At 49.5% G+C, this 22,788-nt stretch overlaps 1 protein-coding gene across 1 annotated transcript in view; it reads right to left on the bottom strand.

The window, feature by feature from the left end:
• The window catches only part of tmem266 (transmembrane protein 266), a gene marked incomplete at its 5' end in the record, with an annotated part of 157,954 nt that overhangs the window by 123,271 nt on the left and 11,895 nt on the right, over nt 1-22,788 (bottom strand). Inside the window, one exon of the mRNA XM_084335218.1 lies at nt 13,715-13,903. Coding sequence (XP_084191344.1) covers nt 13,715-13,903 — 189 coding nt within the window. The remainder of the gene's footprint in view (nt 1-13,714; nt 13,904-22,788) is intronic.

Raw genomic sequence — 22,788 nt, 5'->3', positions numbered from 1 at the left:
GGCATTCGTATTGAACACTAAAAAGTTTAAAAACGCTTATCAGCCCGATCGGTATAAAAGCTAAAATCAAGCAAAAGTTTATGTCAGATAGTCCTTACCTGTGATCTGGAGAAATAATATTCCAATTGTTTGATCGCCATCTGGTACATCCGATGTCCATTTGGTCCACGACATAACCCATAATCTCTTTCTCTTAACACTTTGAGCGCCACTCGCGGCTTTTCTCGGGTTTACGACCCGACCGTTGAATGCCACGTCACGGCTATTCTCTGGTATTTAATTTTTTTTTTATTAGCGATCTGAAATCATATTGCATCACGCGAGCCTACCGCCGGCGATCAGATGTGAAAAAAGCGCCCCCTATCGTCTCCCAGATGGTAAATCACCCTTTTGGAATGGACTCAATGAAAGTGAATGGGAGAACGGATTTCTGACTCCACATTTTACTTCTCACTGATGCAGCCGGGGTCTACCAGAGTTCATTCTGGAGCCTCTGAGCCACGGCGAATATGGGTTATACTATACACACGATGGATCAATACATTTATCGATTTTTTTTGAATGGCGATCGGAAATTGGAATAAACCATTTGGATACCATCTGACCTCAGGTAAGGAATCTATGTTATCAGTGTTAGGATAATCAGACTCGTTTTCACAGAGATATAAGCGTTTATGTGGCTGTTTTGACTGTAAAAGCATATACACATATACTATCGATCATCTAGCGTTTATTTGAAAACGATTCATAAATAGGCCGACAAATGACAACGTTCTGGAATATTCCAGTAAAAGGCGATTATCATAGGCATGGGTTGTTTTTCCCCGTAAAACAGGTGATTTTCAAAATGCTATCAAACGGAAATGAAGCGATAAAAATACAATCTGCCTTGCCAATGTTGACTGGAAAATGAGTCTTTGATAAGCGACGGGCAGATTAGACACATAGCCATCATTTAAAACATAGATTAGGCAATATTAACGTTAACATTGGCCGTGGACGGGGTAAATAGGAAAACACGGCCCGGCACTGAAAGTGTTAACAGTACTGTATATTGTGTATATGTCTTGATGAAACAGTACTGTATATCATGTCATAAATGTCTTGATGATTGAAAATGGGGGACCCTGATGTAAACAAGACGAAAGTATTTCTCTGGTCTACATCCTCTCAACAATTGTTTGTATTGAGCCATACTGTATTGTACCCATTCTGCAATCTGTTAATAAAGTTTGCAATCAATCAATCAATTAGTCACATGGACCATAGTCACATGGACCATAGTCACACGGTGGCCATTTTGCTCTGATGTCACGCTCAGGCGCGTGAATACAAAAACAAGCCGCATTTCTCGGAGACGCTCTCTGATTGGCCGACGCCTGTTTCTACACTGGTTAAACTTAGGCACTCTTCGAAGTAGGTTAAGGTTAGAGTTTGTCTTAGAGCGTGACGGCCAGTGGCGTCGCGTGGGTAAAATAACAGGGGAAGCCAAAAAAAATTATTAAAAAAAAAATTATTAAATATTTTTATTAATAATTTTTTTTTTTTTTTTTTTTTTAGTCAAGCAGTCACCATGTACACTACAGTATGGCTCGGCGGCCAGTCAAACGTTCTTTTTATTTATTTAACAGATTGCAGAATGGGTACAGTGCAGACCAGAGAAAGACGTTTGTCTTGTTTACATCAGGGTCATTAATACTGCTGGAGCATTGGTTAATTTTTGGTCCAATTTTTCCTTGCGCGATTTTGCGCGCCGCGTGGGAGCAAATTCGAGACACATATTCGGTTGCAAAAAGGTGTCCCACGGTCTCCTCTATGGCCGTGAATATTTTCACGCGGATCGGAATCACGGCGCGCCCGTGGGACACTTTTCCGTTTCGGCGAGTTTATTCCACGCTTTCTGTTTTCCTTTTCTAAGCATTTTAGGGGCTACATGTGAATCAGTAAAAGTTGCGGGACGCCCAGATGTTTCCACGATAGAAAGCTTGCGTGGATCCCATAATAGGCTCACTTAATACAGCGTTTTTAAAATCACGCGACATTTTCAGGGTCGCGAGCCGACCTTTTCCCCTCGTTTTCGATGATGGAAGTGATTTAGGAAAAGCTTCGGCACGCCGAGAGGTCCCCGTGGATTTAATCTCGCGAGGATCGGGGCAATATTCGGCCCGTGGGAACAGTTACGGGTTAATACAATGTTCAGAGTGCAGAGGGGAGGTGTGCAGAGGGGATTCCACACTCATGATTCTTCTCACAGCCCCGTTTTAAACTTTTAGGGTGTGGCAGTCAGCTAGAATCTGATTGGCTAGGATCGGATTTGGACTCTATAATGCTGGAAGCCTGGAGAAAGAGACCTACCATCTGCCTCCTCTCCTGCTGCAGTGAGCATAGTGAGGCTGACAGTGTGTTAGAGGGAGTGAGAAGGAGAAGAGGGAGACATTAAAAAAAAAAAAAAAAAAAAAATTATAACACAGATGCACAGATGAAAAAGAATGTAAACTATATGAAAAAAAATTATATATATATATTTTTTTTTTCATATTTCATATTTGATATTAATTCATATTTTAATATTAGGGAGGCATGGCTTCCGTTGGCTTCCATAAGGATTCGCCACTGGTGACGGCAAGTTCTTTTGACGGTTAAGCTTAGGCACTCTTTCGAAGTTGGTTAAGGTTAGAGTTTGTCTTAGAGCATGGCGATAGAACGCCAGGTAGTTTGCAGGCTGTTCGACGCGGAAATGGGCAAAGACACAGCTCGTCACGGATTGGGCAAACGCGTCAGTGGCCAATCAGAGAACGTCAGTCAGTGCCAATCAGAGAGCGTCTCCGAGAAATGCGGCTTGCTTTGGTATACACGCCGCTCAGGCTCTTTTAAATCCCAACCTTAAAGCATGACATAAGTGCAAAATGGCTGCCGTGTGAGATGCCTCGAAGAAGTCAAATGAACGTGTTAATCTTACTTATAAAGACAATCAGATGGGATTCCGACTTCCTAAAGGGGAACTACACCCAATTTAAGAATTCATACAGTTATTCCTATGGTCTAAGACAGTCCAAATTAGTGAAAACAAACAACTCTCTCCCAAATCCCAAAACAGAGTGCTGAAGCTTTACCTTGTACTGTATATCACTGTATCGTTGTCTACCAAACTAATATGGTTGAGGAGCCGGGAAAAACAATCATCATGTTTTTCTGAACATTGTACAATGTACATTTAAAAAAATAAAATAAATAGCTGTGACAATACAATTATCTGAATCTGAGCTACTCCACAGACAATGGTAAATGGTGCATTTATATAGCATTTTTATCCAAATCGCTTTACAATTTGTAGCTCACATTTTTACCCATTCACTCACACATTCACACACCGATGGCGGAGGCAACCATGCAAGGTGCTGACCTGCTCATCGGGAGCAATTAGGGGTTAAGTATCTTGCTCAAGGACACTTCGACATGCTGCCCAAGAAGAGCAGGAATCAAATCGGGAACCTCTGAATTACGAGACGACTGCTCTACCTCTAACTTTCCTGAGCCATGGAAATAAGATATTGGAATTCTTCATTCTTAATTACTCAGAGTTAATTATAATGTCTATTTTTACTTTTCTACTGTAATGTATTTTTATTGCCTGTATTATGTCTTCTACTATTACCATGTACCTGTACACCCCCCCCCCCCATGCTGCTATGATGCCTGAATTTCCCCAAGGGGATCAATAAAGGAATATCTTATCTTAATTCCGGTGGTGTTTCTCCTTTAAGTATGTATAATATCATAATATCACGCCTTCAGCTATTCAGATCACCCTACACAATACAATATCTTCAGAGAGCCTCCTCATACATTCGTACCAAAAAAGAGGTGAACAGTTCAAGGAGTCGAGCCGTCGGAACAAATCGTCGTAAGCAGTCAGTCGGTTGCGTTCCCCCAGTCATTAAGGCCCTCTGACTAGTTTCATTAAGGTAATGAATGACACCGGCCAGCTCCGGCCTACCCTGTGCCCATTCCTTCAATGCTCCACACATGAGTCACAAAGGATGGGAGGCACAGAGCCTCCTCTGACGTATCTGCATAGCTGCAGTTTGTCCTTGTGCGTTTTCCCAGCGAGCGGACATGTATGTAATGCGGGGCGCAGTGAAACCAATGACAGACGCATCTCGGAATGTCTCTCTCAAAAAAATAAATAAATAAAAGGCTACTGAACATGATGTAGCTGTTTTTTTTTATTAGTGATGGGAATTACGGCTCTTTGAAAAGGAGCCGGCTCTTTTGGCTCTGTTCCTTTCAGAGTGCTGTTCAAAAGACTGGCCTCTCATTAGTTTATTTTTCTTTTGAATGGATGGATGGATAAGAGGACAAGAAACTGCGGGACTGTTTGGTCACCCTAGCTGCAATACGTCAATTGCATTTACACCTTCATTAAACTGCATACCTGTTTATTGCATTTCACAGTTTCGATAGTTAATGCCCTCTCTATTTTTTTTATTATATACTTTTTATTCTATTCTATTTTATTATGCTTCTAATTTATTATGTAAAGTAGAGTTGGCTCCGAGTCCAAGATTTTCATTGCTAAAAGAAAAACTATGCTGCATTGTTTTTTGAGTACATGACACAAAACTTGAAACTTATCTTATTTAGAATAAGGTCAACAGTAGGACTCAGATCATTACAGTCCATGTAAAAGAACAGCTCTTTTTCCACCAAAGGACTCGGTTCCACTCGTTCAACTGGCTGAAGAACAGTTTTTCCCCCCAAGCCATCAGACTCGTCAACAGAGCCCACTCACCCCCCCCCCCTCACATTGCTCATTGCACATCACACAACATACTTTTTTCCAAGTTGGAACTGTACATAGCCTTTTGTTATTTAAATGTATATAATATCTATCCTGTTATCTGCATTGCACACTTTTTAGAACTGTATATAGTCATCTTTATTTTAGTCATATTTTATCTTATTCTATTCTTATTCTATGCAAATTTTATTTTATTTGTATTATTGGATGCTGCTATGGTTGAGGAACCACAACAAAGTTAATTTCACAATTTTTGTACTGAATGACGTGACAATAAAAGGAATCTGAATCTAAATCTCTGTGTGTGTGTGTGTGTGTGTGTGTGTGTGTGTGTGTGTGTGTGTGTGTGTGTGTGTGTGTGTGTGTGTGTGTGTGTGTGTGTGTGTGTGTGTGTGTGCAGGGGCGGACCTTCCTACAGGCGATATAGGCGGTCGCCTAGAGCGCCACCCAGAGGGGGGCGCCAAAAAAAAAAAGAAAAAAAAAAAAAGTTAAATTTTTTATTTTTATTTTTTTTGTGCAGTTTTGGCGCCCCCCTCTATATCTGCAACCATTATCTTACATACAAAAAATTCTAACATAAGGGAAAATGAGCCAAAAATCTAAAACGGTCGGTCGGTTTGAGCCTCAGCTTTAGGTGTTCACAGTCAGAACATGCTAGAGCGCTGTGCATTGATGGGTATCGGTCAAGTGTTTATAGAATTGAGCGTTGAGGAAATAAATACTAACGTTAGAGAACTATGAAGAGGCAAAAGTCATCCGGCCATCCAGTTTAAAAAGAGAAGAAAAGAAGACGAGAAACGTGCCAAGGTGAAAGGTATGCAATTTTGTACAACTTCCAAGACCTGCCACACCAAGAGCTGAATCTCGCCTAGGGCGCCAAATGTGCTAGGTCCGCCCCTGTGTGTGTGTGTGTGTGTGTGTGCGCGTGTGCGCGCGCGCGCGCGCGCGTGTGTGTGTGTGTGTGTGTGTGTGTGTGTGTGTGTGTGTGTGTGTGTGTGTGTGTGTGTGTGTGTGTGGGAGAGAGAGAGAGTACATGTGTGTATGTGTGTGTGTTTGGGACCCATCTGTCCCTGCCGTCCGTCCCTCAGAGTGCTGGGGTCGTCCCGGACTAGACCAGGCCCAGCTGGGTGTGGTCAGCTGCCACACCGGGGCTCCGGATGCTCTGATTAAGCTTCTGCTGTTTGTCTACTTTCACCACACGGCCCCCGGCGTCCAGCCAACAGGCCCTGAGTCACGCTTCCCGAGTGGAGGGCCGCACCACACCAGCTACAGGGGGGGGGGGGGGCACTCTGGCACTCTGGGACGGGTGTGTCGTGTCCTGAGCACACCGGGCCTGCGGCGTGCCGATACGGCCCATGAGAAAACACACACACACACACACACACAGAACACACACAGAACACACACACCCACACACACACACACACACACACACACACACACACACACACACCTACACACACGCACACACACACACACACACACACACACACACACACACACACGTACTCTCTCTCTCTCTCTCTCTCTCTCTCTCTCTCTCTCTCTCTCTCTCTCTCTCTCTCTCTCTCTTTCTCTCTCTCTCTCTCTCTCGCTCTCTCTCTTTCAGAAACAACACCGCTACAAGGCTCTGACATTTGATTGATTGATTGATTGAAAACTTTATTAACAGATTGCAGAATGGGTACAATACAGTACAGCTCAATACACACAATTGTTAAGGGGATGCAGACCAGAGAAAGACTTTCGTCTTGTTTACATCAGGGTCCCCCATTTTCAATTCATCAGGACATATGACATACATGACATATACAGATAGACAGTACTGCTACATCTATACATTTATGACATACCAGATTTGCAAATACAGTACTGTTTGTGATACAAAAAGAGTCCAGAAAAGAGAGTATATAATTTTTTTTTTTTATCCGCTTTTTCTCCCATTTTCTATTTTTTCTCCCATCCCAATTTCGTATCATCCAATTCAACCCTCCCCTGTCTCGAACGCTGTTTATTGCCTCCCACAAGCCGGCTGCAATGTGGACTAAGTCATACATAGCACGAGTCCCCTCCGATACTCGAGGTAACAGCAGTCGCATCTTTTCACCTGCGCTGCGTGATCTTTCAGTGTCAGGGGTCTGCGCTTTGGAGGGGCGCCGCCCCCATCGCTTCCTGATTCTACTGCGCAGGCGCACCAACCGACCTGTAGGAGTCGCTGTCCACAACGCCCGATCCCCACCCATCAGTTTCCCACCCCCTAATACTGCCAATGTGTATTAGTCCGGACGACCAGCTAAACTGAAAGCAATGTGGAGTGCTGGGCTCGAACAGGCGAACCCAGCGTCTCCAGTATTCGTGGTGAGCGAATTGCCCACTGCACCACGTAGCCGCCCCGAGAGTATATACATTTGACGTAAAAACTGTATATTGGAGGAGGTTGGGTGGGGCTGGGTGGGGGGGGGGGGGGGGGGGGTTGGATAGGAGGGGTTGGGGGGGGGGGGGAACACTGTACAAGCAAAACTGTACATTGGAATATTGACAAAACCATACTAGGTAATTTACTGTACATTGGAGGGGGTTGGGTTAGGACATTTACAGGGGCCAGTTTCGAATTGCAGTCTCCCGTAGGTGTTCTTTGAGAGTGGTTTTGAAAGTGGGTAGTGATTCACATTCCTTTACAGCTTTGGGTAGGGCGTGCCACATTGATGTGGCATAATTGCGAAACGTGTTTAGTCCCTTGTTTGAGCCGAATCTGTGTTTAACATGATTTCAGAAGCAATATGCTCCTGTGTTCTCTGCCAAAAGTCGACATCACGAGCGTAGGGTTGTTGGTGTTGTTTTTTTCTGGAGGGGGGGGGGGGGGGGGGGGGGGTCGGCGTGTCACAGGGCTGCAATGAACACATCAGCTGATGCATCGTACGTGTAACGGGGGTGACACTAATAGGGAGGTGTAGTGGTTATGTCGTCTTAGTTTTTTCCTGTTCCACCCTCTTTTCCACTCCATGTATTTCCCCATTGACCATTTCTAAATTGGCTCGTTTTAGAGAAATAAAGCATTAACGTTGGCATGGTGTACCTTTCTGTGCGTATTCATCCACAATCTATAGCTCAACATGAAAATATTCGCAATTAATCGTAAAGGTAGCAAAATAACAACGTTTATGTTTTCGTTCGCTGGGAAACTACACTGCTATTTGGCGCTGCGTAGACGCCTGGCTTTAGTCACAGACCTAGGATCAGATTTCCCTTACATTCCATAAGCTTAACAATTCGTACAATGGGAAAATAACTGACCCTGAATCTGTGGCTAGTATCTCTCTGGTGGTCATAACCATTCATCTCTAAAGCCAACCACCATTTTTAAAAGCAACAATCACGTTACCATATTTGTATTTATATTTGAAATCGTATAACATTATTTTGCTGCATATTAAATCACTGTAAATACTAATGTAAATCATTGTTTCGTTGTACATATTGTGTATAGTTTATAACGTTAATTTTTTTTTTTTACGTGACGTTAGTAGCTAGCTAGCTTGCTAGCCAGCATTCCCAAAACTCTAACATGCCCCGATTTAAAATGGTTCTCTCCTCTTTGTATACGTTTGTCCTCACAAACAAAGTATTCTGCCAGGGAACTTATGGACATGACAGTAGTAGTAGTTATAAGGTTGCATCACAGTCACGAAAGGGGCTACTATCGTATCAACAAGCTAGCTAGCTTGCTAACCGGCATGATGCGTGTGCAGTGTTTGCCCCACAGGTCTGAGAAGAGGACCTGCACATTTTACTCGTTCCCGAAACTCCTCTACATGCCCCGATTTAAAATGGTTCACGACAGTAGACATAATGCTACGTAATAGCATTTAGCGGGGGTAACGTTAACGTTAGCTAGCTAGCTTGGTACTATGACCCGTGACGGGGATAAGGCGACAGCCTAACAGACCAGTACTGAACAATGGTAAATGTAGTTATTTTTTTACGACAAATTAAAAACCTTATAACTACCTTTGTTTCAACCAAAAATGCTTAAACAATCATGTTAGTGGTAGAAGGGAACTCATTTTGTGCAAAAATGGAAAGCTTGCCAATGTTCATGCGGCAGAATTGTTACAATAGCCGATAATCCATTTTCCCAATGATAAATCCCTATACGGGTGGAACAACCAGTGACGTCAGACTACACCTCCCTATAAACACAATCGCTGAATATCCTTTGACTTGGAGCTCTGTTATAAAACAAGAGGTGATTGAATATGTCAGGTTAGTGAAGATGGCGCCGCTATGCCCGGTCGCCTGTCTGTTCGCTCCGTCGAGATTGTGCTTACTTTTGTTAATATTTATAGTTTTAAGAGTTTTGTCTGTACCAACAGTAGGTGCATTTAATGTGTATGACCGTCAGTCACTTATAGACATCGGATTACGGGAAACCTACCGATTGGATTACTCACTGGATCAGCTTTCCGAACCGCAGCAATGGCCTGTGGAAATTCTCAGAACAATGGGACCAGATCCTGACCCCAGGAACAAAGGATCCAGGCGGCGAGGGAAGAGAGCTGGGATCCGTAACAGGCTGAGATCCAGACGACACCGAATGCCACTACCCAGTATATTGCTAGCCAATGTACAATCAATTGACAATAAAATGGACGACATCCGAGCAAGGATTCAATACCAAAGAGACGTTAGAGACTGTAACGTTCTCTGCTTCACCGAGACGTGGTTGACGCCGGACGTCCCAGACCACGCCATACAACCGGCCGATCACTTCTTCATCCATCGCAAGGACAGATCAGCATTGTCCGGCAAACAGCGTGGAGGAGGTATTGCCTTCATGTTTAACAACAATTGGAGCGATCCAGCTAACGTGAAGGAATTATCGAACCACTGCTGCCCAGACCTGGAATATATAACCATCAAGTGTCGTCCTTTCTTCCTCCCGAGGGAGTTAACGGCGATCGTCCTGGTCGGAGTGTATATTCCACCGCAAGCCAGCAATAGTGCCGCGCTCTCCAGGCTCCACGACGAGGTAAACAAACTCCAGGCAGCGAACGTTAACGCCGCCATCATAGTGGTGGGTGATTTCAATAGCGCCAATCTGAGAAAGGTCTTACCTGACTTCTATCAGCATGTGACTTGTAACACCAGAGGCGGTAACATCCTAGATCACTGTTACACGCAATTCAAGGGTGACTACAAGGCTCATTCTGCTAGTGGCTTTGGTAAGTCAGATCACGCGTCCATTTTCCTTTCACCAAAGTACAAACAGAGAATCAAAAGCACTCCTGTAGTCTCGCGAGAGGTGCAGAAATGGGATTTGACGTCAGAGGAGACGCTCCAGGCTGCGTTTGACTGCACAGACTGGAGCGTGTTCCGCGACACAGATAACATTCATGTCTACACAGAGACAGTGCTGGACTATGTTCGTACTTTGGTGGAAGAAACAATCCCCACTACCACAATGAGAGTTTACCCAAATCAAAAACCCTGGGTAGACAAATCCGTCCGTGAAGCTCTGAGAGCGCGCACCAAAGCATACAACGACGGCCTAGTGGCAGGCAACATGAATGACCACAAGGTGGCGCGATACAACGTAAGGAGGACAGTGACAGAGGCCAAACGGCGCTACAAGGATAAAATTTAACTCCAGTTTGAACAGGCTGACTCTAGAGCTATGTGGCAGGGGCTCAAAACGATGACAGACTACAAAAGCGCCTCCCTCAAACTGAACAGTGACATCTCCTTAGCAAATGACCTCAATACCTTCTATGCGAGGTTTGATGCTGGTAATAACAACACCAGCCCACAAGCCACGGCAATGGGGGGGGGGGGGGGGGTCTGCTGCTGATGGAAACTCAGTGTTCAGGGTAACAGAGCATGAGGTGAGGCGGACCTTTAAAAAAGTGAATATCAGGAAGGCAGCAGGTCCGGACGGCATCCCCGGCCGCGTCCTAAAAGTCTGTGCCGACCAACTGGCCCCGGTATTCACTGACATATTTAACCTGTCCTTAGAACAGGCTGTCATCCCCACCTGCCTGAAGAAGTCCACTATTATCCCTGTACCCAAAAAATCCAAGCCTGCTTGCCTCAACGACTACCACCCTGTAGCTCTCACCTCCATAGCCATGAAGTGCTTTGAGAAGCTAGTAAAGGGCTACATCTGCTCCTCCCTCCCCATCAACATGGACCCCCTGCAATTTGCATACCGCCCCAACAGGTCCACGGAGGACGCCATAGCCCATGTGCTGCACACAGCAGCATCACACCTGGACAAGAGGCAGGGGAACTATGTGAGAATGCTATTCATCGACTACAGCTCGGCATTCAATACCATAGTCCCCTCCATACTCATAGCCAAGCTCAGGGACCTGGGCTTGAACTATGACCTCTGCCAGTGGGTCTTGGACTTCCTGACGGGCAGACCCCAGGTGGTGAGAGCAGGCAACTGCACCTCCTCATCCATCACCCTCAACATAGGGGCCCCCCAGGGCTGTGTTCTGAGTCCCCTCCTCTACTCCCTGTACACACACGACTGTGTGGCTCAGCGGAGTAGCAATACAATCATCAAATTTGCTGACGACACAGTGGTGGTGGGCCTGATCTCTGCCAACGACGAGAGGGCCTACCTGGAAGAGGTCAAGGTCCTGGCGGGATGGTGCCAGGAAAACAGCCTCTCCCTGAACATCAGCAAAACAAAGGAGATGATTGTGGACTTCAGGAGGTCGGGGGTCAAGGACTACAGCCCCCTCAGCATCGACGGGGCACCGGTTGAGAGAGTCAACAGCTTTAAGTACCTCGGAGCCTACATATCCGAGGACTTGACATGGACCACACACATTGACAGTGTTGTGAAGAAGGCACGACAACGCCTCTACTTCCTCAGGCGCCTAAGGAAGTTCCAAGTCAGTCAGAAGATCCTTAAGAACTTCTACTCATGTACAATAGAGAGCATCCTGACTGGCAACATCACCTCCTGGTTTGGGAATAGCACTGCACAAGACCGAAGCAGACTACAAAGAGTGACACGTTCAGCCGAACGCACAATTGGAGGGGGGCTCCCCACCCTACAGAACATTTACAACAAGCGTTGCAGGGGCAAGGCTAAGAGAATCATTAAAGACTCCAGTCACCCGAACAACTGCCTCTTTGAACTGCTGCGGTCAGGCAAGCGATACCGGAGTCTCAAGGCGAGCACAGAAAGACTCAGAAGAAGCTTCTATCCCCAGGCCATCAGGCTGCTAAACGAACAATGAACACTACACAACAACAACCATCAAACGCACATAGCACACACATCCACACGCACACACTCACTTTAAACAAACACACTGTAGCACCCACTCCACACACTTTATAGCACACACCCACATTAAACAAACACACTGTAGCACCCACTCCCCACACTTTATATTTATTGATGAAGGATTGCACTACAACTCGTATACCTTACTGTAAATTGTACCTAAATTGTACCTCATCCCATTTCTGCTTTGCACTATATAGGACTGTACATTAGTACACTGCATAGTAGTGTATATTATATGGTAACTCAGTTACGTCTATTCTGCATCGAACATTGTACATATGTCTATACTGAACACTGTGACCTCATTTTCTACTTCTAAATTACATGCTATACTATGTTATTTGATACTATCTTGTCTAGCACAGTCTCTGGAGCGTAACAGTAAGAAGCATTTTGTATGAAAGTATTCTGTACTTCTGTATGACAACTATTAAAGAAACTTGAAACTATCATGTGCGATGACTCGTAATAGAGAGAGAGAGAAAGCTAGGCACAGTTCCTCTCTGCCAGTGGAGAATATAGATCGTAGTAATTGCAATTCTGTCTCAATTATGGACATGAAACATGCATACAACAAGCAGGGAGGGGGAAATGTTTCAGACACAATATCTCCCATTAATAACGTATATTGTTAGATAGAATTGCGAGAGTATGGCACAAAATCATCTATCATCATCTAATTAAACTTTGATTTACTTTCTATTATGCAGATTAGTTATAGACTAGATCGGGCAGTCGATCGTCATTCCATTAATTCGTTTCAACTGCTTTAAAAAGAAAGTGTGTTGTTGTTTTTTTATATGCTACATCACATGATGAAATTGGCAGCATTCGGTTTCTCTCTACCCCACCTGGATACTGAACCATGACCGACACGTTCCTGGAATTCCAGGCCAGATTCCTGCAGAAGTGGCTGTGCTCAGGTTGAAGACTTGCGAGTGTTTATTGTTTTCGGTATCAGGTGAGAACGAGGGGAATGTTTGAGGCCCAATCTGGGATTTTATTTTTTTTACCACGTCAAAAGAAATATAGGGGTATAGGTATAGAAATATAATAGGTATATCTATTGATCTGTAGATGAAAATCTATCCATATGGCGAATTGGAACTGTTTTACATAAACAAACCTTTTACAGACACAAAACACAGCGAATACAATTTACAAACTCATATTTACCCATTGCCTAGTGTCAGTCCCTCTAACCTTTTTACTATTATGTACCCTAATACTATGCTACTATTCTTATACCACTACCTATCTTGCTAATATGTCTATAAACTATGCACTCAGAGTGTAACACTCATATTCGACACAATTTGAAGAACAATGCCACTTACCCTTAGCTGCCAGAGACGTACCCCTCCTGCTGACATGTTCTTCACAATCTGTATGTTGTTTTGGATAAAAGCATCGGCTAAATGACTAAATTGTAAATCGTCCTTGTATCATGAACTCAGTCAATCGACCAGAGGATCAACCCACATGTCTCCAGTTCTATTCCTTATATTTGAAGGCGGGGCTATCCATTTGTTTGCACCTCGATCACTTATTGGACCTTTAAGCGACAAGACAGGGTGCCGTGGTGAGGTGAGGTGTGGGGGACTTACCCCTCTCGGTTGTCCTCCTCGTCCAGGTTGGAGATGAGTTGGGACCCGGCCAGGGAGATGTCCAAGGCAGCCAGGGGCAGGTCTCTGTAGGCCAGGCTGGCCAGCTGGATAGCAGCCACGCACTGGGCCTCCTCCTCTACCTGCTGGGAGATCACCTCCAGCTCTGAGGTCCTGGCCTGGGGAGGGGCCCTGGGCACGCAACAGCACGCACGCACGCACACACACACACACACACACACACACACACACACACACACACACACACACACACACACACACACACACACACACACACACACACACACACACACACACACACACACACACACACACACACACACACACACACACACACACACACACACTTAAAGTGAGTTTTATGGTGTGTTACGGCCACAATAATACAAGCAAGCATAGGACATAAACTATATAGATGTCAGATACCCTGAGACACATGCACATACACACACGTGCACGCACACACACATGCACACACACACACATGCACACACACACACACACACACACACACACACACACACACACACACACACACACACACACACACACACACACACACACACACACATCACAACAGCTGGAGCATTAGACTCAGAGCAGGTCTTGTGTGGCTATAGATGTACACAGGCCATCTGGTACTAGCAGGGTACAGCTAACTGGCTAGTGTTGCTACCAGACTATTCATTCTTACTGTGAGGTTCGCCTTTTCCCTGGACCTTTAATTCCCTGTCTCCTCACCTCTCCAGCCCCCACCCTCGCGTTCGTTTATTCTCGTCTGCCCACACCCTTGGACTATCTTTCATTATCTGTTTGATTGGTCCGTGCCGAACACACACTTCTAGTTCAAGTATCAATTACCATCACGCACCTGATGTGTGTTCTAATTAGCGCCCCAGTGGGCTTTAAATAGCTCGATCTCCCCCCCAGTCCTCGTCGGGTCGTTCTGCAAACTCCTACGGGAGATTCTCTATCTGTAAGCTCCTACGGGAGTTTCCCTATCTGTCTGTATGCTGTTTCATCTGTGCAAGCCTTCGCCACCTGTCGCCGTTTGCCTGGAGTGGGACACAGTACTGCGCTCTCTAATTCTCTACGGGAGGTATTCCAGTGTTCCACTCCAGACCCCGCGCCAGATGTGCTCTCCGAACCGGCGCGTTCTCCAAGCAGACGCGCACCACTCCAGACCCCGCGCCAGATGCGCTCTCCGAACCGGCGCGTTCTCCAAGCAGACGCGCACCACTTCAGACCCCGCGCCAGATGCGCTCTCCGAACCGGCGCGTTCTCCAAGCAGACGCGCACCACTCCAGACCCCGCGCCAGATGCGCTCTCCGAACCGGCGCATTCTCCAAGCAGACGCGCACCACTCCAGACCCCGCGCCAGATGCGCTCTCCGAACCGGCGCGTTCTCCAAGCAGACGCGCACCACTCCAGACCCCGCGCCAGATGCGCTCTCCGAACCGGCGCGTTCTCCAAGCAGACGCGCACCACTCCAGACCCCGCGCCAGATGCGCTCTCCGAACCGGCGCGTTCTCCAAGCAGACGCGCACCACTCCAGACCCCGCGCCAGATGCGCTCTCCGAACCGGCGCGTTCTCCAAGCAGACGCGCACCACTCCAGACCCCGCGCCAGATGCGCTCTCCGAACCGGCGCGTTCTCCAAGCAGACGCGCACCACTCCAGACTCCGCGCTGATGCGCTCCTACAGCAGACGCGCTCCTTCTGCAGACGCGCTCCACTCCAGACGCGCATCGCTCTCTAATCCTCTACGGGAGGATGCGTCTCTCCGAGCCTGCGCGCTCTCCGAGCCGGCGCGCTCTCCGAACCGGCGCGTTCTCCAAGCCGACGCGCCCCACTCCAGACGTCTAGCCTGCGCCCTCCTACTCCTTCCCTGTAAGCAGCTCTGGCCCTAGTCTCCCCTGTTGGCTTCTTTGTTTAGCTCCCCTGTTAGCCTGTTAGTCTACCCTGTTAGCTCCCCTGTTAGCCCTTGTTAGTTCCCCTGTTGACTCCCCTGTTTAGCTTCCCTGTTAGCTCCCCTGTTAGCCTGTTAGTCTCCCCTGTTAGCCTGTTAGTCTCCCCTGTTAGCTCCCCTGTTAGCCTTGTTAGTTCCCCTGTTGACTCCCCTGTTAGCTTCCCTGTTAGCTCCCCTGTTGCCTGTTGACTCCCCTGTAGCTTCCTTGTTAGCCTCGTTAGCTCCCCTGCAGCTTGCTAGGCCTCTACTACCAGCATGGCCCCAGTCTGCTAGCTTAGCCCCGGCTGCTAGCACAGCCTCTATGTTAATGCAGCCCTTGCAGCTAGCATAGGCCCTGTAGCTAGCCATGCCCAGGCAGCTAACCCGGTCCCTCTGCATGGCCTCCACTTTTTGTGTAGTTTTCCCCACTGCTAGGACTGCCCCTTCAGCTAGCAAGGTCAGTTTTCTCCCACTGCTAGGACTGCCCCTTCAGCTAGCAAGGTCAGTTTTTCCCACTGCTAGGACTGCTCCTTCAGCTAGCAAGGTCAGTTTCCCCACTGCTAGGACTGCCCCTTCAGCTAGCAAGGTCAGTTTGCTCCCACTGCTAGGACTGCCCCTTCAGCTAGCAAGGTCAGTTTTCTCCCACTGCTAGGACTGCCCCTTCAGCTAGCAAGGTCAGTTTTCCCCACTGCTAGGACTGCCCCTTCAGCTAGAAAGGTCAGTTTGCTCCCACTGCTAGGACTGCCCCTTCAGCTAGCAAGGTCAGTTTTCTCCCACTGCTAGGACTGCCCCTTCAGCTAGCAAGGTCAGTTTTCCCCACTGCTAGGACTGCCCCTTCAGCTAGCAAGGTCAGTTCCCCACAGCTAGGACTGTCCTTCCAGCTAGCTTGTTCAATCATGCTGGTCCAGCCCTGTCTGCCAGCCTAGCTCCGGCAGCTAGCGCAGCCTCTATGTTAATGTAGCAGTACAGCTAGCATAGGCCCTGTAGCTATCAGTGCCCTGGCAGCTACCATTTCCCTCTGCTAGCCCCTTCCCTGTTCCCCTCTCCAGTGCCCCTGTTTCCAGCCCTGTCTGCTAGCCTAGCTCCGGCAGCTAGCGCAGCCTCTATGTTAATGTAGCAGTACAGCTAGCATAGGCCCTGTAGCTATCAGTGCCCTGGCAGCTACCCTTTCCCTCTGCTAGCCCCTTCCCGGTTCCCCTCTCCAGTGCCCCTGTCCCTCGCCCTGTCCAAGGCCTTAACCCTGTTTTCTCTGTCCCTGTCTCCAGCCCGCCCCCGCGGGCCTCTGTTCCCGGTTCCCCTCCAGTGCCCCTGTCCCTCGCCCTGTCCAAGGCCTTAACCCTGTTTTCTCTGTCCCTGTCTCCAGCCCGCCCCCGCGGGCCTCGTTTCCTGTTCCCCTCTCCAGTGCCCCTGTTCCTGCCCTGTCCCTTGCCCTGGCCCTGTCCTTTAGCCTTTCCCTTAGCCTTCCCCTTAGCCAGCTCGCCTCTTAAAGGCACTTTGCCCTTTTTCCCAAGTTCTTGTTTTCCAGTATTTTGTGTTCTCCCTTAAAGGGACAGTGCCGCTTTTCTGTTGTATTCAATAAATGCCCAGTTCTTGGCTTACTCTCATACCTGTCTTGTGTTGTGCGATTGGGGTCGGTTACAAACCATAACAGTACGACCCGACCAGTCGACGACCCCAGCCAGCACAGACAGTGTATGTTGAGTTTGTCCTTGTTAGCTCTAGCTTCCCCGCTAGCTTGGCCCAAATTTTTGTTTGTTGCCTTGTCATGTCCCCTGCCCCTCTGTCTGTGTTTTTGGGTTGCCCGGTGGCTCCCGTGGAGGGGGGAGTACTGTGAGGTTCGCCTTTTCCCTGGACCTTTAATTCCCTGTCTCCTCACCTCTCCAGCCCCCACCCTCGCGTTCGTTTACTCTCGTCTGCCCACACCCTTGGACTATCTTTCATTATCTGTTTGATTGGTCCGTGCCGAACACACACTTCTAGTTCAAGTATCAATTACCATCACGCACCTGATGTGTGTTCTAATTAGCGCCCCAGTGGGCTTTAAATAGCTCGATCTCCCCCCCAGTCCTCGTCGGGTCGTTCTGCAAACTCCTACGGGAGATTCTCTATCTGTAAGCTCCTACGGGAGTTTCCCTATCTGTCTGTATGCTGTTTCATCTCCGGCGTGAGACGAGGTGCAAGCCTTCGCCACCTGTCGCCGTTTGCCTGGAGTGGGACACAGTACTGCGCTCTCTAATTCTCTACGGGAGGTATTCCAGTGTTCCACTCCAGACCCCACGCCAGATGCGCTCTCCGAACCGGCGCGTTCTCCAAGCAGACGCGCACCACTCCAGACCCCGCGCCAGATGCGCTCTCCGAACCGGCGCGTTCTCCAAGCAGACGCGCACCACTCCAGACCCCGCGCCAGATGCGCTCTCCGAACCGGCGCGTTCTCCAAGCAGATGCGCACCACTCCAGACCCCGCGCCAGATGCGCTCTCCGAACCGGCGCGTTCTCCAAGCAGACGCGCACCACTCCAGACCCCGCGCCAGATGCGCTCTCCGAACCGGCGCGTTCTCCAAGCAGACGCGCACCACTCCAGACCCCGCGCCAGATGCGCTCTCCGAACCGGCGCGTTCTCCAAGCAGACGCGCACCACTCCAGACCCCGCGCCAGATGCGCTCTCCGAACCGGCGCGTTCTCCAAGCAGACGCGCACCACTCCAGACCCCGCGCCAGATGCGCTCTCCGAACCGGCGCGTTCTCCAAGCAGACGCGCACCACTCCAGACCCCGCGCCAGATGCGCTCTCCGAACCGGCGCGTTCTCCAAGCAGACGCGCACGACTCCAGACTCCGCGCTGATGCGCTCCTACAGCAGACGCGCTCCTTCTGCAGACGCGCTCCACTCCAGACGCGCATCGCTCTCTAATCCTCTACGGGAGGATGCGTCTCTCCGAGCCGGCGCGCTCTCCGAACCGGCGCGTTCTCCAAGCCGACGTGCCCCACTCCAGACGTCTAGCCTGCGCCCTCCTACTTTTTCCCTGTAAGCAGCTCTGGCCCTAGTCTCCCCTGTTGGCTTCTTTGTTTAGCTCCCCTGTTAGCCTGTTAGTCTACCCTGTTAGCTCCCCTGTTAGCCCTTGTTAGTTCCCCTGTTGACTCCCCTGTTTAGCTTCCCTGTTAGCTCCCCTGTTAGCCTGTTAGTCTCCCCTGTTAGCCTGTTAGTCTCCCCTGTTAGCTCCCCTGTTAGCCTTGTTAGTTCCCCTGTTGACTCCCCTGTTAGCTTCCCTGTTAGCTCCCCTGTTGCCTGTTGACTCCCCTGTAGCTTCCTTGTTAGCCTCGTTAGCTCCCCTGCAGCTTGCTAGGCCTCTACTACCAGCATGGCCCCAGTCTGCTAGCTTAGCCCCGGCTGCTAGCACAGCCTCTATGTTAATGCAGCCCTTGCAGCTAGCATAGGCCCTGTAGCTAGCCATGCCCAGGCAGCTAACCCGGTCCCTCTGCATGGCCTCCACTTTTTGTGTAGTTTTCCCCACTGCTAGGACTGCCCCTTCAGCTAGCAAGGTCAGTTTTCTCCCACTGCTAGGACTGCCCCTTCAGCTAGCAAGGTCAGTTTTTCCCACTGCTAGGACTGCTCCTTCAGCTAGCAAGGTCAGTTTCCCCACTGCTAGGACTGCCCCTTCAGCTAGCAAGGTCAGTTTGCTCCCACTGCTAGGACTGCCCCTTCATCTAGCAAGGTCAGTTTTCTCCCACTGCTAGGACTGCCCCTTCAGCTAGCAAGGTCAGTTTTCCCCACTGCTAGGACTGCCCCTTCAGCTAGCAAGGTCAGTTTGCTCCCACTGCTAGGACTGCCCCTTCAGCTAGCAAGGTCAGTTTTCTCCCACTGCTAGGACTGCCCCTTCAGCTAGCAAGGTCAGTTTTCCCCACTGCTAGGACTGCCCCTTCAGCTAGCAAGGTCAGTTCCCCACAGCTAGGACTGTCCTTCCAGCTAGCTTGTTCTCTCATGCTGGTCCAGCCCTGTCTGCCAGCCTAGCTCCGGCAGCTAGCGCAACCTCTATGTTAATGTAGCAGTACAGCTAGCATAGGCCCTGTAGCTATCAGTGCCCTGGCAGCTACCATTTCCCTCTGCTAGCCCCTTCCCTGTTCCCCTCTCCAGTGCCCCTGTTTCCAGCCCTGTCTGCTAGCCTAGCTCCGGCAGCTAGCGCAGCCTCTATGTTAATGTAGCAGTACAGCTAGCATAGGCCCTGTAGCTATCAGTGCCCTGGCAGCTACCCTTTCCCTCTGCTAGCCCCTTCCCGGTTCCCCTCTCCAGTGCCCCTGTCCCTCGCCCTGTCCAAGGCCTTAACCCTGTTTTCTCTGTCCCTGTCTCCAGCCCGCCCCCGCGGGCCTCTGTTCCCGGTTCCCCTCCAGTGCCCCTGTCCCTCGCCCTGTCCAAGGCCTTAACCCTGTTTTCTCTGTCCCTGTCTCCAGCCCGCCCCCGCGGGCCTCGTTTCCTGTTCCCCTCTCCAGTGCCCCTGTTCCTGCCCTGTCCCTTGCCCTGGCCCTGTCCTTTAGCCTTTCCCTTAGCCTTCCCCTTAGCCAGCTCGCCTCTTAAAGGCACTTTGCCCTTTTTCCCAAGTTCTTGTTTTCCAGTATTTTGTGTTCTCCCTTAAAGGGACAGTGCCGCTTTTCTGTTGTATTCAATAAATGCCCAGTTCTTGGCTTACTCTCATACCTGTCTTGTGTTGTGCGATTGGGGTTGGTTACAAACCATAACAGTACGACCCGACCAGTCGACGACCCCAGCCAGCACAGACAGTGTATGTTGAGTTTGTCCTTGTTAGCTCTAGCTTCCCCGCTAGCTTGGCCCAAATTTTTGTTTGTTGCCTTGTCATGTCCCCTGCCCCTCTGTCTGTGTTTTTGGGTTGCCCGGTGGCTCCCGTGGAGGGGGGAGTACTGTGAGGTTCGCCTTTTCCCTGGACCTTTAATTCCCTGTCTCCTCACCTCTCCAGCCCCCACCCTCGCGTTCGTTTACTCTCGTCTGCCCACACCCTTGGACTATCTTTCATTATCTGTTTGATTGGTCCGTGCCGAACACACACTTCTAGTTCAAGTATCAATTACCATCACGCACCTGATGTGTGTTCTAATTAGCGCCCCAGTGGGCTTTAAATAGCTCGATCTCCCCCCCAGTCCTCGTCGGGTCGTTCTGCAAACTCCTACGGGAGATTCTCTATCTGTAAGCTCCTACGGGAGTTTCCCTATCTGTCTGTATGCTGTTTCATCTCCGGCGTGAGACGAGGTGCAAGCCTTCGCCACCTGTCGCCGTTTGCCTGGAGTGGGACACAGTACTGCGCTCTCTAATTCTCTACGGGAGGTATTCCAGTGTTCCACTCCAGACCCCACGCCAGATGCGCTCTCCGAACCGGCGCGTTCTCCAAGCAGACGCGCACCACTCCAGACCCCGCGCCAGATGCGCTCTCCGAACCGGCGCGTTCTCCAAGCAGACGCGCACCACTCCAGACCCCGCGCCAGATGCGCTCTCCGAACCGGCGCGTTCTCCAAGCAGATGCGCACCACTCCAGACCCCGCGCCAGATGCGCTCTCCGAACCGGCGCGTTCTCCAAGCAGACGCGCACCACTCCAGACCCCGCGCCAGATGCGCTCTCCGAACCGGCGCGTTCTCCAAGCAGACGCGCACCACTCCAGACCCCGCGCCAGATGCGCTCTCCGAACCGGCGCGTTCTCCAAGCAGACGCGCACCACTCCAGACCCCGCGCCAGATGCGCTCTCCGAACCGGCGCGTTCTCCAAGCAGACGCGCACCACTCCAGACCCCGCGCCAGATGCGCTCTCCGAACCGGCGCGTTCTCCAAGCAGACGCGCACCACTCCAGACCCCGCGCCAGATGCGCTCTCCGAACCGGCGCGTTCTCCAAGCAGACGCGCACGACTCCAGACTCCGCGCTGATGCGCTCCTACAGCAGACGCGCTCCTTCTGCAGACGCGCTCCACTCCAGACGCGCATCGCTCTCTAATCCTCTACGGGAGGATGCGTCTCTCCGAGCCGGCGCGCTCTCCGAACCGGCGCGTTCTCCAAGCCGACGCGCCCCACTCCAGACGTCTAGCCTGCGCCCTCCTACTCCTTCCCTGTAAGCAGCTCTGGCCCTAGTCTCCCCTGTTGGCTTCTTTGTTTAGCTCCCCTGTTAGCCTGTTAGTCTCCCCTGTTAGCTCCCCTGTTAGCCCTTGTTAGTTCCCCTGTTGACTCCCCTGTTTAGCTTCCCTGTTAGCTCCCCTGTTAGCCTGTTAGTCTCCCCTGTTAGCCTGTTAGTCTCCCCTGTTAGCTCCCCTGTTAGCCTTGTTAGTTCCCCTGTTGACTCCCCTGTTAGCTTCCCTGTTAGCTCCCCTGTTGCCTGTTGACTCCCCTGTAGCTTCCTTGTTAGTTCAAGTTCTTTAATAGTTGTCATACAGAAGTACAGAATACTTTCATACAAAATGCTTCTTACTGTTACGCTCCAGAGACTGTGCTAGACAAGATAGTATCAAATAACATAATAACATAATATAGCATGAATTTAGAAGAAGAATGAGGTCACAGTTGTTCGGTATAGACATATGTACAATGTTCTGAGTTACCATATAATATACAATACACAATACTATGCAGTGTACTAATGTACAGTACTATCTAGTGCAAAGCAGAAGTGGGATGAGGTACAATTTTAGGTACAATTTACAGTAAGGTGTACGAGTTGTAGTGCAATCCTTCATCCATAAATATAAAGTGTGGGGAGTGGGTGCTACAGTGTGTTTGTTTAAAGTGGGTGTGTGCTATAAAGTGTGTGTAGTGGGTGCTACAGTGTGTTTGTTTAAAGTGAGTGTGTGCGTGTGGATGTGTGTGCTATGTGTGTTTGGTGGTTGTTGTTGTGTAGTGTTCATTCATTGTTCGTTTAGCAGCCTGATGGCCTGGGGATAGAAGCTACTTCTGAGTCTTTCTGTGCTCGCCTTGAGACTCCTGTGTCGCTTGCCTGACGGCAGCAGTTCAAAGAGGCAGTTGTTCGGGTGGCTCGAGTCCTTAATAATTCTCTTAGCCTTCCCCTTGCAACGCTTGTTGTAAATGTTCTGGAGAGTGGGGAGCCCCCCTCCAATTGTGCGTTCG

The sequence above is a fragment of the Notolepis coatsorum genome (assembly GCF_963971535.1).
Source record: "Notolepis coatsorum genome assembly, chromosome: 18".
Taxonomy (NCBI): domain Eukaryota; kingdom Metazoa; phylum Chordata; class Actinopteri; order Aulopiformes; family Paralepididae; genus Notolepis; species Notolepis coatsorum.
The sequence above is the reverse complement of the archived record's forward strand: the minus strand, read 5'-3'. Positions and strand labels throughout refer to the sequence as shown.